The following is a 15,544-nucleotide window of genomic DNA, read 5'->3' as shown; positions in this document are numbered from 1 at the left end:
ATCATATTCCTAAATACTGAACCTAAAATGCTAAATGCTGAATCTATATATAGGAGAAGCAGGAAACATCAATTTTTAAGTTTCTGGTTTTACCTGGTCATGGATAGAACACTGGACATCCAGATAAACCACAAGACCAGTAATGCCATATTGTGGTTTCGTTTCTAGTGTTCCAATTTTCATTGACTGAGTAAAACTTCCATTTTTATGAATATTTAATTTTGTAGTTTTCTTACAGTTTGCATACAACCTTATAGAAAATGTGTCATTCGTTGAACTTTTAAATTTGTAGTTCGCTTGTACCCACAAAATCCATGAAAATAAGTATCCAACAAATAATACTGAATCCACCTAATTTGATTAGTTATAAGTATCCATAGTTTTTCATATTTTTGTGATTTTGTGATTGTAAATTAAGAGTTACTTCTCTTTTTTTCATTTTTTTTTCATAATACAGTGAGGATATAAGAACATCAAAGCATTAGTGTATACATACAATACTAACCCATTTCTAGCTGCTAAGTGTAATGGAGTACAGCCTGACGTATCCTGAAAGTTAACATTGGCTCCTTTCTTCAACAAAATATTAAGACACTCATAACTACCACAACTAAAAGATAAAAAGAAATTAATTCATTTGTATAAAACCTATGGTTTGCAAATTAAAGTGCAAAGTTTCAATATAATTAATTACTAAACATGGGTAACCAAATAACAAAATTTTCTAAAAGATATATATAAAATTCAAAATGAATAGTTGTGATTTAACTTCCCCAGACATAAAAAAACAAACTTCCCTCTATAATCTATTTTTTAAAGGCTAATACAAGACACATTTGTCTGACTATAATCATCTTTAAAATTGTACAAGAAAACCAACATTTTTATTTGATAACCAGCAGAGTAATATACGTCACACTTTTATCAGATTGTTAATCAAGTTTTTTAGTTAATGCTATATATTTTGGATGTGTAATGATTGATATTCTAGTCTAAAAACCAGATGCTCCGCAGGGCACATCTTTAGACGACCACAGAGGTCGAACCCTTAACAGTTGGGGCAAGTATTGACACAACATTTAAAGGGAAAATCCGCGATTTTTTACTTATCATCTAAATATGTTCGTCTTAACATAAAAAGCACAATCACAAAGTTTTAAATTTATATTCCTTCTAATAACAGAGAAAATCAAGTGTTTGTAAATTTGTTGCTTGACCTACGAGAGTGGGTTGTGACGTTTTAGTCCGATTTCTTGAATTCTGGGAAAAAATAAAAACTGTTAAATTCTTAATTTCTTGTCACAATACTACGTAAATAAAAGCGCACAGATGATCGTTGGTCGTAGTTAATAACCACAATATCAAAAATAAACGTGCGTGTACCATTTTGTCTTATTGAATAAAACTTCACATATAATTATATAAATTAAATTGAATATAAATATCTTTGAATTAATTTCAAAAATCATTGTTGGGATTTTTTAATAAACAGATAAAATATCTATTGAACATTTTTACTGATCTTGAACTGAAAATATATTACGTTTTATTTACCATTTGATTATAACTTTGATAACCATTTCAATGAAAAATATGTGTGAACAGAGTGTGTATATTATTTTGTAAAGTCATTGTATATTTCTCGATTTGAGGAGAATTGGTTTTGAACTTTACCTTGCAGCAATTTCAGCCTCAGGTGTACACAGGTGTGAATTCAAGCGTACACAGCTGTGAATGTTGTCACTTCCAATGAATTAACAGAAAGGAGATTAATACACAGATGACAATAGAGAAACAATAATTTAATTGTATAAATTTATTGAAAATAAATTTTTAATTTCGGAAGTGTATACAACATCAAAATTGAACAATTTCCGATTACGTTCAATGCAATTAGTATAAAATTAAAATATTAAGTTTAAAGAACAGTACTTTTAACCTTAAAAAAAAATTGCATTTCCCAAATTAAAATTATTGCACATCTGATTTACTTTACCTGATATTCTTAACTTGTGTTTAAATCTTGCGATTTTTAAATGCTAAGTTTCGCAAATCTTTCGCAATTTTAAAGTGTTTAATTGAAAAAAATACAACAGTGCAATATGCATGATTTTTTTAATTTCTTTTTAACATTTCGTTCTTCCTTATTTAAATTCATCTGGCAATCACTAACTAAATTATTTGTCAAAAGAATGTCAATTATCGTTTAATTCATTAATGGCCATACAGATATTATAAATCTAATCTAATACATTATTTTGTTTGAGGATTTTTTTTTACAATTTTTTTTTTATATTCTATGCATGATAATTGTGTGCAATGATGAACAGGATAACGGTCAATTATCCAAATTAGTAGTATACAGTAATTGTAATAAAAGGCATATCTTAGTAATGTATAACTGCTATTGACGATTTTATATAGAATAATTCGTCCCAACCTCGTTGTTCTGAAAACAATCTTTACTTGTATACATGTAAGTTTCCTGACGAATAAGTGACATTGAGGATGATTTCCAGAGGTCCGTTCTACCAGAAAAAGCAGACTAGTAGCGTTTCGTTAATTTGATTGTTGGGACAGACGAGGCCATTGAGGATGAGTTCCAGAGGTCCTTTCTACCAGACAAAGCAGACTAGTAGCGTTTCGTTAATTTGATTGTTGGGACAGACGAGGCCAACCACATGTATACAGATAAACAGAATTACCATATAAGCTTATGTTGTCAAAACTATCAGAGAAGAGTTCCACTGGTCGAATGGGGTACATGAAGGCTTTCAAGAATGTACAAATGACATGGCTGACTCTAAACAGTTAATAAACGGACTAAGCAGTGACCTAAAGACATCGACCGCTTATTGTTCTTGATATTTGAAACTGCATGCATATATACGTTTTTGAGAGTGATTATTTATCTTGTATCTGACGAAAACTAAATGCCTGCATGGTTATATCTTGCCATACGTTCGTTTTGGTTTGGTGAGTGTTCTCTCAAAATAGTAATTCAAAAATTGTTTTAGTGAGATGAAGATTCACACCAATACCGAATTTTGTCTATACCACGGAGAAGCTCTGAAGGTATATACTACTCCCATTTTGTTTGGGTGTTAAACATCGATGTTTACAGCAATATTTAATGAATAAAATCATATACATTGTGGATTTTATAATGACGATTTAACAGTTCACATGCTTGGAAGCGGATAGACGCGAAGTTGTCACTGAAACGTCCAGTTACTAATATTTCAGGACTGTAGGCAATACGCAATTATACGCTAAAATGACGGTTCCATAGATGTAACATAAAGACACATTAAGGGGGGGGGGGGGGCAATGAATATTACCCAGGGGAGGTGATGATTCACAAGTTATTAAACGAGCACAAACGAGCACTAGCATCATCTTTTTTTTCTTCATTTTATTATGTTTGGCGTTGCAAATATTGAATCAAGGAAGTATTTGTTTTTTTTCAATTTTCTTATTTTTTTGTAAGGGAAGAAGACAATGTATTTGCTTTGATATTTTCTTTGGTTAAACTATGCAACATTGTAATTTTGAAGAGTGAGGAAGGGGTTTTGGGCACTTTTTTTTTAGTTTTAGGGGCATTTTGTTCTACTGACTACCCTATATTAAGGATATTTTGTAGAGTTGTCTCCTTCCACCTGGTGGTATCATATTTTAACCTATTGTACGTCCTGAAATCGTATATATCTTAAGAAAAATCTAATTTCATAAGTGTCGTTGCATTTAGGGTAATGGTTCGAAGTTCCATGACTATTATTTAAATATGTCAACATAAAGGATTCCTAAAACGAGTCTTACGTATCATTTGTCAATTTGTAAGAAAGCTCTATTAGGAGCAACTATAAAATCGGTGCAAACATAAAAATGAAAAATTAATCGGCGCAAATGAAAGAATGAAAATTTTAAACGCATTTAGATACATGTCGTGAAGATAATTGAATGAATATTAATTCCAACAAAAGTAATATTGCGCAATTTAGAAAACCTTCTTTTAATAATTCATTTGTACTTAATTAGGTATACATGTAAGTAGTAGTGTTGTAAGTGAGATTTTAAATTATAATGTAAAAGCTGAATCTATTGTAGCTTCTGATAATAGAGCACTTGGTCTTGTTAGAGTCAAATGCATAATGTTAGATGGTGTTACTCATTATCTATATTTTTAACTACCGGAAGAAAGTGTTGTGCTCCCAATTGTTAGATATGGTGCTGGCATTTAAGATTTGCAAAACTGTTTTCCTTTATAAAAACTATACATATAGCTTGCAGATTTTTGCGTAGAGATAGGAAAATAACTTTGGTGCAGTTTGCATATTATAAAATCCAATCGGTTAAACAAAAGATTTACATATAGGCAGATATTCTGAGTAGATAATACAGGTACATTCGTACAAAAAATACTGATTTTTTTTTTATGTAAAACAAACATTTGTTAAATAAAATGTAAAACATTGATTAAATTTTAAAAGATCGAGTCAGTGATAACTGTAAACAAAATTTAGAAGATGAAGCCAATTATTATTTTAGTATGTCCATTATATTACGATTTTATGAACAATCTATTTGACAAAGCAAGACATTTTGATTGTATAAAAAGGAAGATATGGTGTGATTTCAAATGAGACAACTCTCCACAAGAGATCAACTGGCAAAATGACACAGAAATTTACAACCTTAGGTCACCATACGACCTTTAACAATGAACAAAACTCATACCGCATAGCCAGCTATAAACAGTCCCGAAATGACAATGTTAAGGGCATACGATACAGTTTTGATCCCGTATTTACAAGTTGATGAAAAATTGCATATAGGCTTTTTTTATCTGATAAAATCAAATATGTAATAAAAAATATACCTTCATGTGCTACTTTTTGAGTTAAATGAGGTCCAAATTTGGTATATTTGCACAAAATTCGGATTTATGGCCGTATTTTTCCTTTCGAAAGAAAGACATAACTTTTTTGTTTTAAAAGATAAACACAAATTGTTTTTTGTTAAATAATTTGTAATTTCTGTACTTTATAAGTATTCTAAAAATTTATGCATTTTTAGTTCAGAAACTAACTCAAATTTATCAAATGGTCATGAATTGAGAAAAAAACGTAAATTTTTGTTGTATATTTATCAATATTAAAAAAAATGCTCTATTTACAGTGCTATAAAATTTGGTTCACATAGTCTCCCTGCAAATTGAAACAAAATGCCGTTTTAAAAAATGGGGGTCCATGCCCTCGTTTTCACACTAAATCAGTTTGAATGATAAAAATCAGTCGAAAAATGCATCTTTTCCCGATATGTCACAGTTTGACATCGCGAAAATAACATTTTACGTTAGCAACGTCATTGCCTCCCCTGTAACTGTATCGTATGCCCTTAAACGATACAAACGAGAAAACTAACGGCCTTATTTACGTACACAACATTAATGATAAACAAATATGTAACACATAGACAAACGTCAACCACTGAAATACTGGCTCCTGACTTTGAACAGGCGCATACAAGTCATAGAGAATGTGGCGGGTTAACTATGTTAGCGGGATCACACTTGAAAAAGGCTTAACCCAATCAAATGAATAAAAAAACAAATACTATAAATACAAGTGGACGTGGCCAGGTACTTGTACATCCCAACAACAAAAAATCACTAAGTACAGATCTGAGAGTACTCGCAGTTATTGACAGCTAGTTCAAAGCCACTAACATCTAATAAAAAAATCATGTATCTAAGACTAAATTATCAATCAGTACACATCCAACATCCAATGGCTTTAGTGTAAAGACGTCATAAACAGTCAGAGAAGAACACGACCTTGTACAATGCCAAGATACAGGTATCGACAGATTGTAGATCCATGAATGTGTATATGTACATGTATATAAGAATACTGTTTACACTTAAGTAAAGCTGATGACTGTAACTGCATTCACGGTCATCCCAAGATGTCGGATGAAAAATTAGGTCAGTTTCTGTATTGTCTGTTAAAGGGTTTCTATATCATTTTTTTTACAAAGCATACATTGGTACGATGTAATTTTATAAAAGATTCACACGGGAATCACAAATTGCCACCGAGAAATGTGCATGAAACTGGAAAATGGATTTGAAAAAATCGCTAAGATGACCATAAATCATCACTTAAATATTTTCTAGATGACCGTAACGTATAACAAGAACGACCGCGATTGGTAAACAGATGACCGTAATTTGAAAAGGATGACCGTACTTAATAAAGGATGAAAGTAACTTTTAAAGGATGACAATCAATTTAAAGAAATATTCGTATTTGTATTACCTTTTTATACGATGCAAAATTTAATTATTTTTTTTGGATGGATATTGGTATCACGTCGTCGTCAGCGTCATCCGAAGATGGATGGTTTCCAGATAATAACTTTAGTATAAGTAAATAAAAATCAATATAATTTTAACCCAATGTTTATAACCACAAAAGGTAGGTTGGGGTTATGGTCCCAAAGGTTTAAAAATTAGGGGCCCAAAGGGGCCCAAAAGAAGCATTTTTCTAGTTAAAGGACAATAAGTTGTGTATAAGTATTTAAATTACTCTGAAATTTTACCACAATGTTTAATACCATAAGAAGAAGGTTGGGATTTATTTTAAGGGTTCAGGGGCAAACAGTCTAGGAATTAAGGACCAAAAAGGGATCAATTTCCCCGAACTTTTAGGAATAAGGGGCCAAAAAGGGTAAAAAAGAAGCTTTATTCTAGTTTACAAGCAATAACTTGTGTATGGATCTCTTCGAAGTTATACCACAGATTCCTACTACAAAGAGATGGTTTAGGTGGAGGTAAGAAGTTACTATTGAAAGATACTAATTATAACCATGACTGTGTCTGTATGTCATTTTACATTTCAATATTTTATGATGTATTTAAATTAGCAGTTATTGTTTCAAACTCCATTACAAATTTGAAATGAGATTATATTTGGAATAAGGGAAAGGGGAGGTGAAAAAAAATTTGAAATTTTTTTTTTTGGGGAGATTTAATATTCAACAGCAAAGTGAATTGCTCAATAGCAAAAAAAAAATTAAGTTAAATAATTAGACCACATTCATTCCGTGTCAGAAACACCTGATGTGCCAACTATTTAATCACATCCAAATTCTGAGCTGTATCCAGCTTAAATGTTGTTTCCATACTTGCCCCAACTGTTCAGGGTTCGGCCTCGGCGGTCGTATAAAGCTGCGCCCTGTGGAACATCTGGTTTTTTTTTATCAAATAATTAATCGTGTTGGTATAAACCGTTTTTATAAGACAGCATTATCCTTCAGGTAGAAAAGAATAAGACGTGGTTCAAATTCATAGTTCACCATGTGTAGCCTCAAACTACAAGCCAAAATATTTTTTTTTATTTCTGGGATTCCTATTAATGTCATATGATAAATACACCTTTTTAAAAATGCCAATGTTTAGTCACACCTCGAAATGACAAATGATAAACAATTCAAACGAGAAAACTAACGGCCTAATTTTATGTACAAAAAAATGAACGAAAAACAAATATTTAACACGTCAACAAACGATAACCACTGAATTACAGACACATACATACATAATTATGTGATGGGGTAAAACATGTTCGCGGGATTCCAACCCTTGTCTAACTTGGTACAGTGGTGAAACAGTACAACGAAAGAACGAACTATACAAATCAGTTGAAAACGGATTAACTCACAAGTATGTTATAAATCAAATATGAGAATTTGAGTCAAATCAATGAACATGAATTTTACAGCCAATGCTCCTTTCAGGAAATTATTGAAAATTATTATCAAATTAATGCAGATATTGTTAAAATCCGGAAATGGTGTACACATTTTAGTACCTCATATTTGTGGTGTACAATCTTTGCCGTAAGTTTATTGTTTTCTGTTTGGTATTAAATTTATCTAAAGATCCATTTTGTTACACATATAACATCTTTTAATCAATTTATTTGCAATCGTCAATGGCAGTCAGCTGGGTTTCAGAACATAATTTGTTGGACCTATTAGTCAAATGCGTTTTGTAAAATATACTTTTTCACTCTTTTAGTCTTTTGGGAAATGTTGTTTTTGCTGTAATTAGACCCCTCTACAACGTATATACTAAACTAAGTCCGTATGCACACTGTTTTATATACTAAGTATACTACGATCTCATAATCTCATAAGTCACAGCGAATAGACTGATGTTTAAATTTAATTATTTTATATATTTTATCTTCTATGTGCTTCTAGTTGCTAATTAAACTTTGTCATACATGTACCAGTTGACGAATGATCAGTACAAGCGAGAGGTCTAGTGGTTCAGGTCTATGCTTTCAGAAAAGCTGTCTGCAGAGTACAGGAAAAACAATTGCCAGTACATTTCTGAAGATTTTGATTAGATAACGGATTTGTTTCTAAAGAAAGTCCATGTACAAGTGTTTTACAGTAAAATTTATAGCCACTCAAGTATATAAAACATATTCAACTTTTTTTTGTTCAATTTAAAGTAGGATATAAATTTAAACGGGTGCAGGTATGATGATGAATTTATATACTTTTACGTAATCAAACCATTCCTTCCGGGTACACTAACAAACCACACGGCAAAATGTCAAAAAATGTCTATCTTTGTATTAAGGTGAGTTCTATTATTGTTTATAAATGAGAAAAAGTCAATTGATAGAACTGCGAAATGAGTTGCACGTTAATCGCAAACTAATTGTGTATAATAAGATGATAGATAATTTATGTTTATCGTTTATTTAAAAAAAAATTAAGGAGATCAATACATTTATATTTTTAAAGGACTTATTTACAATATTTGTACATTTTACGAAAAACAACCATATTTATTTGTAGGAGCTTTAGAAACCAGAACGCACTTTTATTCCCATTTTGTAAGATGTACAACATGTAAACACATACGTTTTATATTCTCAGAATACAAATATGTACAGAAATTGTTTTTACCAACAATTTAAAAAAAATATTTCCGGTTAATTTAATTACGGTTTTTAATGAATAGACACTTGTACATCCCGCACAGCTAAAGGGACGCCCCACTTTTTTGTAAGGGTTTTACTGGCGGTCGGTAGAGTACCATATTTCTATCACGTCCTGCCTCCCTCTAATCTCTATCCTACTTTCATTGTGGCCAAATCACTACTTTCACTTTCAACAATAAATGTTTATGTCCCATTTATGGGAATTATGTTTTCTAGTCTGTTCGTCCGTTCGTCCGTCCGTCCTTCTGTCCGGCTTCAGGTTAAAGTTTTCACTTTCAACAATAAATTTTTATGCCCCATTTATGGGAATTATGTTTTCTAGTCTATTCGTCCGTTCGGTCATTTGTTCGTTCGTCCGTCCGTCTGTCCTGCTTCAGGTTAAAAATTTTGTCGAGGTAGTTTTTGATGAAGTTGAAGTCCAACCAATTCTTAACTTAGTAAATATTTTCCCTATAATATGATCTTTTAAATTGTAATGCCAAATAAGAGATTTTACTCATTTCACGGTCCACTAAACATAGTAAATGATAGTGCCGATGTGGCATCCGTATACTTTGGACACATTCTTGTTTCCACATGTTTTACTTATTTCACATATATGCAACTGGTATGACCCATTAGATAGTAAATATTTCAGAAAAAAAGTAGACAGAATACAGAGAGTCTCTGTATATTATAGTAGTATAATCGTAGTATACAGGTGGATAAACGCGAACACATAATTGTCTCTAAGGAGGTATAATACTGTTGTGGTTCTTGCGATCTAAAAACCATGATATGGAGAACGCTCTGATTGGCTTATTTAATTTTCATTTTTGTAATCTATCTTACGATTGGTTGTTCTTGTGCATGTTTATCGGTCCGATAACGGAAACAATATCATGACACCTATTTTGTGGTTTTTCTCCCAAAATAACTCAATCTGAATAATCATAAGAATGGATGACAAATGCGACTATGCTTGTTACCTAAAGAACACAGAGGCATGATGATTAATTTATTGTGGAAGGAAGAGAAGCGACACACAAAATGAGGTCTTCTCGTTTAATAGTATAGATGTTTTGTGTACTGTTGTGTGTCTGTTGGTTCTTTTTTAGCCATAGCGTTTTCAGTTTATTTTCGATTTATTAGTTTGAATACCCTTCTTGTAGCTTTCGCCTCTCTTGTACAAAACCCAAAGTCTTAGTAAAGTTTTGGTTTTGACGTCTTGATTGACGGGTTTTCACTTTCATTTTCCAAGCGTTTTTTTATTATTTGATGTTTTTAAGATTTTATGATAAAGATGATAACATGAAATATATAAGATAGAGAATGGAAAAGGGGAATGTTCCAAGGAAACAACACCCGTCCAGAGAGCAGAAAACATCCAATGGTCATAAATAGGTCTCCAACGCAACAAGAAAATTATCGGTCTGCAGGTGGGCTTCAGCTGGCCCTTACACAACTAATATGTGACCGACATGGACGCCACACTAAACTCTGAATCAGATAATTTACAGATGAAGCAAAATTTATATAAAATGATAATAACACAAATGACTAACGTATGCTAGAGATTCATAACATTGGACAGGCGCAAACCTGCGTCCGTGGTTAAACATAGTTTTTGAGGTTTCAACCCTCCTCCTATATATACCTCTATGAAATTTGGAATAAAAAACGCACAGCTTACGCACAGTTAAACTCAGTTGTGAAGTCGTCCGAGTCCGAAGTTCGACTTAAAGTTAGAATAGGTAAGAAATCAAGCAAAATGAAAATGATACATAAAGGACAACTAGAATTTATACGTCAATAAAATTTTCGATTTAAATACAAAATATTTTTTTACTTTTTAATGGGATGTTTTTTTTATAGTTAATACTGTCATTTATGCTGTATGAACCATGTGAGGCAGCAGTAGAAAATATACCTTGTACGGCAAGTAATAGTAGCAGTTGTGAAGCGTATGGTAATGCATTTTGTGATACAACTACATGCCGTTGTCGGGATGATCACTACGATAGTGGAACAGCCTGCTATCAAAGTAAGATTTCAAACATGGTCACAAAATACATGTTAAATTTCATACAAAATTGTCTTGCATTTTTCTTTATAGAGGTATCTCCTCAGAAGCATCTTGAATTTGGATTTTTCTTGATAGTTTCTTTGTAATGGGCCATTCAAGTTAATGTCTGTTAAAGGGGAATGAATTATCCTTTCTGAGGGATGTAAAAATTATACATCTTAGCGGTGATTTTTTTTCATCTGCCACGTACACTTATACGCAAAAAACTTCTGAGGGTTTTTTAGCACAAATAATTAAAAATAATTACATCTTAGAGGTTACAAAAATGCCTATGTCAGATCTTACGGGTGCTTTGGAATGTAGACAGTTTCGTATCATGCATTATCTGGTATTTTATTTAAAATTCTGATGAGTACAGTCCTTGCAGTAAAAAAATCTGACAGGTCATTTTTTCCCATGAAAGCCCATCCACCCAATATGAACAGAAACTCTACATCTGATAGGTCTTAATTTTAGATCTGATAGGTAGTTTTTCATGATGTTTTTTTATACGTATAAAATAGTTTAACCCCATTCATCCCCACCTGTCAGAAATTAACGAGAATAGCCCAATGATTACCAGTAAGTATCTGAAGTAATAAGTACCATAAGTACTACTGTGTAGTTGACAAAAGACTACATTATTTTTTTTTTATTTTTTTCTGATAATAACTTCCTATTAAATTTTAACAAATTGATCAAAAGTAATGTTCCTTATTTTAAATAAAATGTGGTTTTATTCGAGGTAGAATAAGTTATAATAAAAAAAAATCTTCATGTACAAATAGATTACGTGTTTCTAGACAACGAATTATCATGAATAGTTATTCTATATTTCACACTTTTAAATATTCCCCTGTGAAACCTCTCCGCCAATTTTAATCAAACTTGACAGACATGATGTATTGAATTTCCTATACAATGATTTATTATTTTATGGTTTGCATTGGCGAAATTATATAGTACCCATCGAGGTTGATTAACAGTATACCACTATCTTGGATTGTAAATTATTAGTACACAATTGGTCTTGTTCTTTACTTAAATCTGTAAATGATAAGAGGAATTGGTGATTTAAGTATAAGATTGTATATTCGAATAAATAAAAATAAGTGATGTATTGTATTTTTCAGACCGTTTATAAACAAATACTATAACTATTTTTTAAAATCAATTTTTTAACTTATCGATTTAAGGGATGATAACTCAAACAGTGAACATTGTATAATGCCATGTTGAAGAAATTTTAATTTGTACATGTAGCCACCTAAAAACCCATCCCAAAAATAGCCCGTAGACACTATTTTTCTTTCTATTTTCTTTCCTTTTTCTTAAGGCGTAGCGAATTACTATCTATTCATTTTCTATTTCTTAGATTTCGTTTTATTTACCCTTTTTTCAAGAATAATGTCTGTAAAATTGGAAAAAAGAATATAGGAAAAGCTTTTGTTAAACAAACACAGATTTTCGTGAATGTAACATTTCTAAATTGAAGTTTGTTTCACTGGAACACATTTCGTTTAATAGTAAATAATACGATTGAGAAACAATTTAGGACCAAATCGGCACACACAATTAATTTGTTTTTGAATTTTCTAAGATTTGTAGGACAAATTTTAAGTCAATGTTCTCTAATTAGTTATTGCAGTTTTGATTAAAAAATAGTTGCGAGTCATTTGTAATCCATCTTTGAAATTATATAAGATTCAGTAAATAAGTCAATTTGCCCAAAATAAAACAATTTGAATAAAAGATTCTAATTAACAATATTGAACAGAGATGTATATCAAAATAGATTTGACCAATTTATCAAAAAGATTCTTGACACCGATATAGGTAAAGAGCAAAGAGAAGCTGACTTTGCTCTAATAAAAACAAGACTTTCCTGGCCTTTTTTGCCAGCACTGTATGTGGTTTTAAATTTGATAGAATGATGCTATTTGTGCCTTTTTGTTAAATATTTGTTTGTTTTGAGATTGTGACACACTGATAGCTGCTGTACTCATATTTTACCTTTTAAGTCTGTTTTGTTCACACATCGTTGTAAATCTATAATACTAAAATAACGAGGTCCAATTTGTCAGCCGTCATCAGGTAAAAACAACAAATCAAAGAATTCAACTTTATATATAGCTAATATAGGACAATGGTGTAGATAAAAAATTACACAACTCAAGACCCTTTTGTTTTCCAAATAATTAATATTGCCAATAATTAACAAGTTTCGGGTCGAATCCAATACCGATACCAATAGTATAATTACCTGTTACCTATTATTTTATCTATACGTTTCACATCTGACAGGCGCTCCACCAAACGGTGTATTTAGGATTTTGGTGTATACACGGGTCATAATCACAGGGTTGACACTACGAACTTCAATCATTGTCAAATTGTTCCCTATTGTAGTATTTTAATCAGTAAGACTTTCTAAGATAACAATACGAATACTAAAAATCTGGACTTAAAATAAGGCGTATTATAGGTACAGTTTTCAATTTGTTAGCGGGCATGACGTAAAACAGCGAATCAAAGAATTCAACTTTATTATAACTAATATAGTTCCTGGTCGACGGGTTCACACAGAAAGAGTTTGAAAGCAGAGAAAACTGTGTATCTTATAATCGGCATGACTTCAGCAGATGACAATCCAATACTAAAATAAGGCTTACACATAGTTATATACTTTAATTCAGTCACGGATCCGCGATATCACTGGTGTGTTCTAGTATAATGAAATATGACGCGACTGTCATACAATTGAACGGTTTAGCGCTATAAAATTAGGTTCAATCCACCATTTTCTACATTTGAAAATGCCTGTGATGTGTTTTATCATTTGATATTGCCATTTGATTAGGGACTTTGCCTTTTTCAGTATATTTGTGATTTTAAGTTTTTCAAGACTATGTGTGAGGTCATCATTACACTTTAATAGGCGATCTTAACATTTATATTCAGTTACATTCTGTATCTCAACTTTTTATAAAAGTGGAAACTATACTAGTGTGTTGTTGGTCTACCAATATTTGGTCTTTTTAATATTTAAGGTTAGTTTATAATCTTAATATTTGCACCTAATTGACAAAGTTGACAGAAAAATAATGATCCTAAAATTTATTATACATGTAATAATATGTACAGAAGTATTGTGCATGCTATAATATGTTCAGAAATAATATACATTTTATAACATGTGCAGAAATAATATAAATGTTATTACTTGTACAAAGCAAAATTTCAAGTTATTACATGTACTAAAGTACCTCATACAAGTTATAGCATGTACATAATATTGCTTCATTAGTGATGATGGTTTTGGACAATGTATGCCATATTAACTATGCATGTTTTTTCCTGGATTTTGATATTTCAGTTACAAAATTCGATACACAAAATTACGAAACTGTTCTTTCGTTCCTATTGTTATGTTTCAATTTTTTAAAAGAAGATGTTTCTATAGCCTCTTTTCCCATTTTCCGGACTTGAGAATTAAGTAATTTTTCAACAATGGTTATCTTTTGGAACCAGTTTTGTGTAATCAGCTTCTCGTGCATTTTTATACTTTAAACTTTACAGAAAAATAGAAAAACAAAACAGACAAATAACAGTACACAAGACACATCATAGAAAAAACCCAACTAAGCAATACGAACCCCAAATGAAATACTCAATCCCATTAATTTTGAAATACAGGATGTAAAATATTTCAACACATATGCATCTATATACACAAAAGAGGGAAGAAAGATACCAGAGGAATAGTCAAAATCATAGAAGAAAAATAAACTGACAACGCCATGGCTTAAAATAAAAAGACAAACAGACAAATAATAGTACAGAGGACACAACGTAGAAAACTAAAATATAAGCAACACGAACCCCACCCAAAACTGGGGGTGATCTTAGGTGATCCGGAAGGGTAAGCAGATCCCGCTCCACATGTGACACCTGTCGTGTTACTTATGTTATTACAAATCCGATAAATAATCTAGTTCGGTAGATCATATTCGTGAAAAATGAAGGGTATTGTAGTTACGACATAAGGTAGATATTAGATATCATCTGTAAAAGTGTTATTCCATAACAGTCAACCAACTCGACTGGCGTCCGTAAAATTTACGAAGGGATGATTTCAATTTCACCATTTGGAACGCTTGATTGATTATATAGCTTCCTTGTGAGCAACAATCCTGTATAAAAAAAATCATGCTAGTAAACACATGGCCTGGAATACCGTATCAATTTGGAAATTAAGCATAAAACAATAGCAAAACCTGAGTAAGGTTAGTAGGTAAGTAGTCTATTGTTTAAAATTGAAGTTTATATCTACAGAAGAAAACATGTCTTCTAATAACTCATGTGTTTTTAACTTAATTTTGTACAAAATGTATGATTATTTTAATTTTTACCACCTTGTTGGTTTGTGGACCTACCAGTATGCATGGCTCAAGTGTACGAGGTCTTCAATTCAAAC

The 15,544-nt window shown here is 31.4% G+C and overlaps 2 protein-coding genes across 2 annotated transcripts in view; one reads left to right on the top strand and one right to left on the bottom strand.

Moving 5' to 3' along the window:
• The window catches only part of LOC139491931 (E3 ubiquitin-protein ligase HACE1-like), a 428,049-nt gene that overhangs the window by 48,382 nt on the left and 364,123 nt on the right, over positions 1-15,544 (bottom strand). The window contains exon 4 of the mRNA XM_071279877.1: positions 506-610. Within this exon, the coding sequence (XP_071135978.1) occupies positions 506-610 (105 nt within the window). The remainder of the gene's footprint in view (positions 1-505; positions 611-15,544) is intronic.
• The window catches only part of LOC139491917 (tenascin-like), a 75,739-nt gene continuing 68,795 nt past the window's right edge, over positions 8,601-15,544 (top strand). Inside the window, exons 1-2 of the mRNA XM_071279847.1 lie at positions 8,601-8,656; positions 10,878-11,046. Of these exons, the coding sequence (XP_071135948.1) occupies positions 8,627-8,656; positions 10,878-11,046 (199 nt within the window). The 5' untranslated portion in view covers positions 8,601-8,626. The remainder of the gene's footprint in view (positions 8,657-10,877; positions 11,047-15,544) is intronic.

Source organism: Mytilus edulis, chromosome 10 (genome assembly GCF_963676685.1).
Source record: "Mytilus edulis chromosome 10, xbMytEdul2.2, whole genome shotgun sequence".
NCBI classification, from domain to species: domain Eukaryota; kingdom Metazoa; phylum Mollusca; class Bivalvia; order Mytilida; family Mytilidae; genus Mytilus; species Mytilus edulis.
Note: the sequence above shows the minus strand (reverse complement) of the source record. Positions and strands in the feature narration are given on the sequence as shown.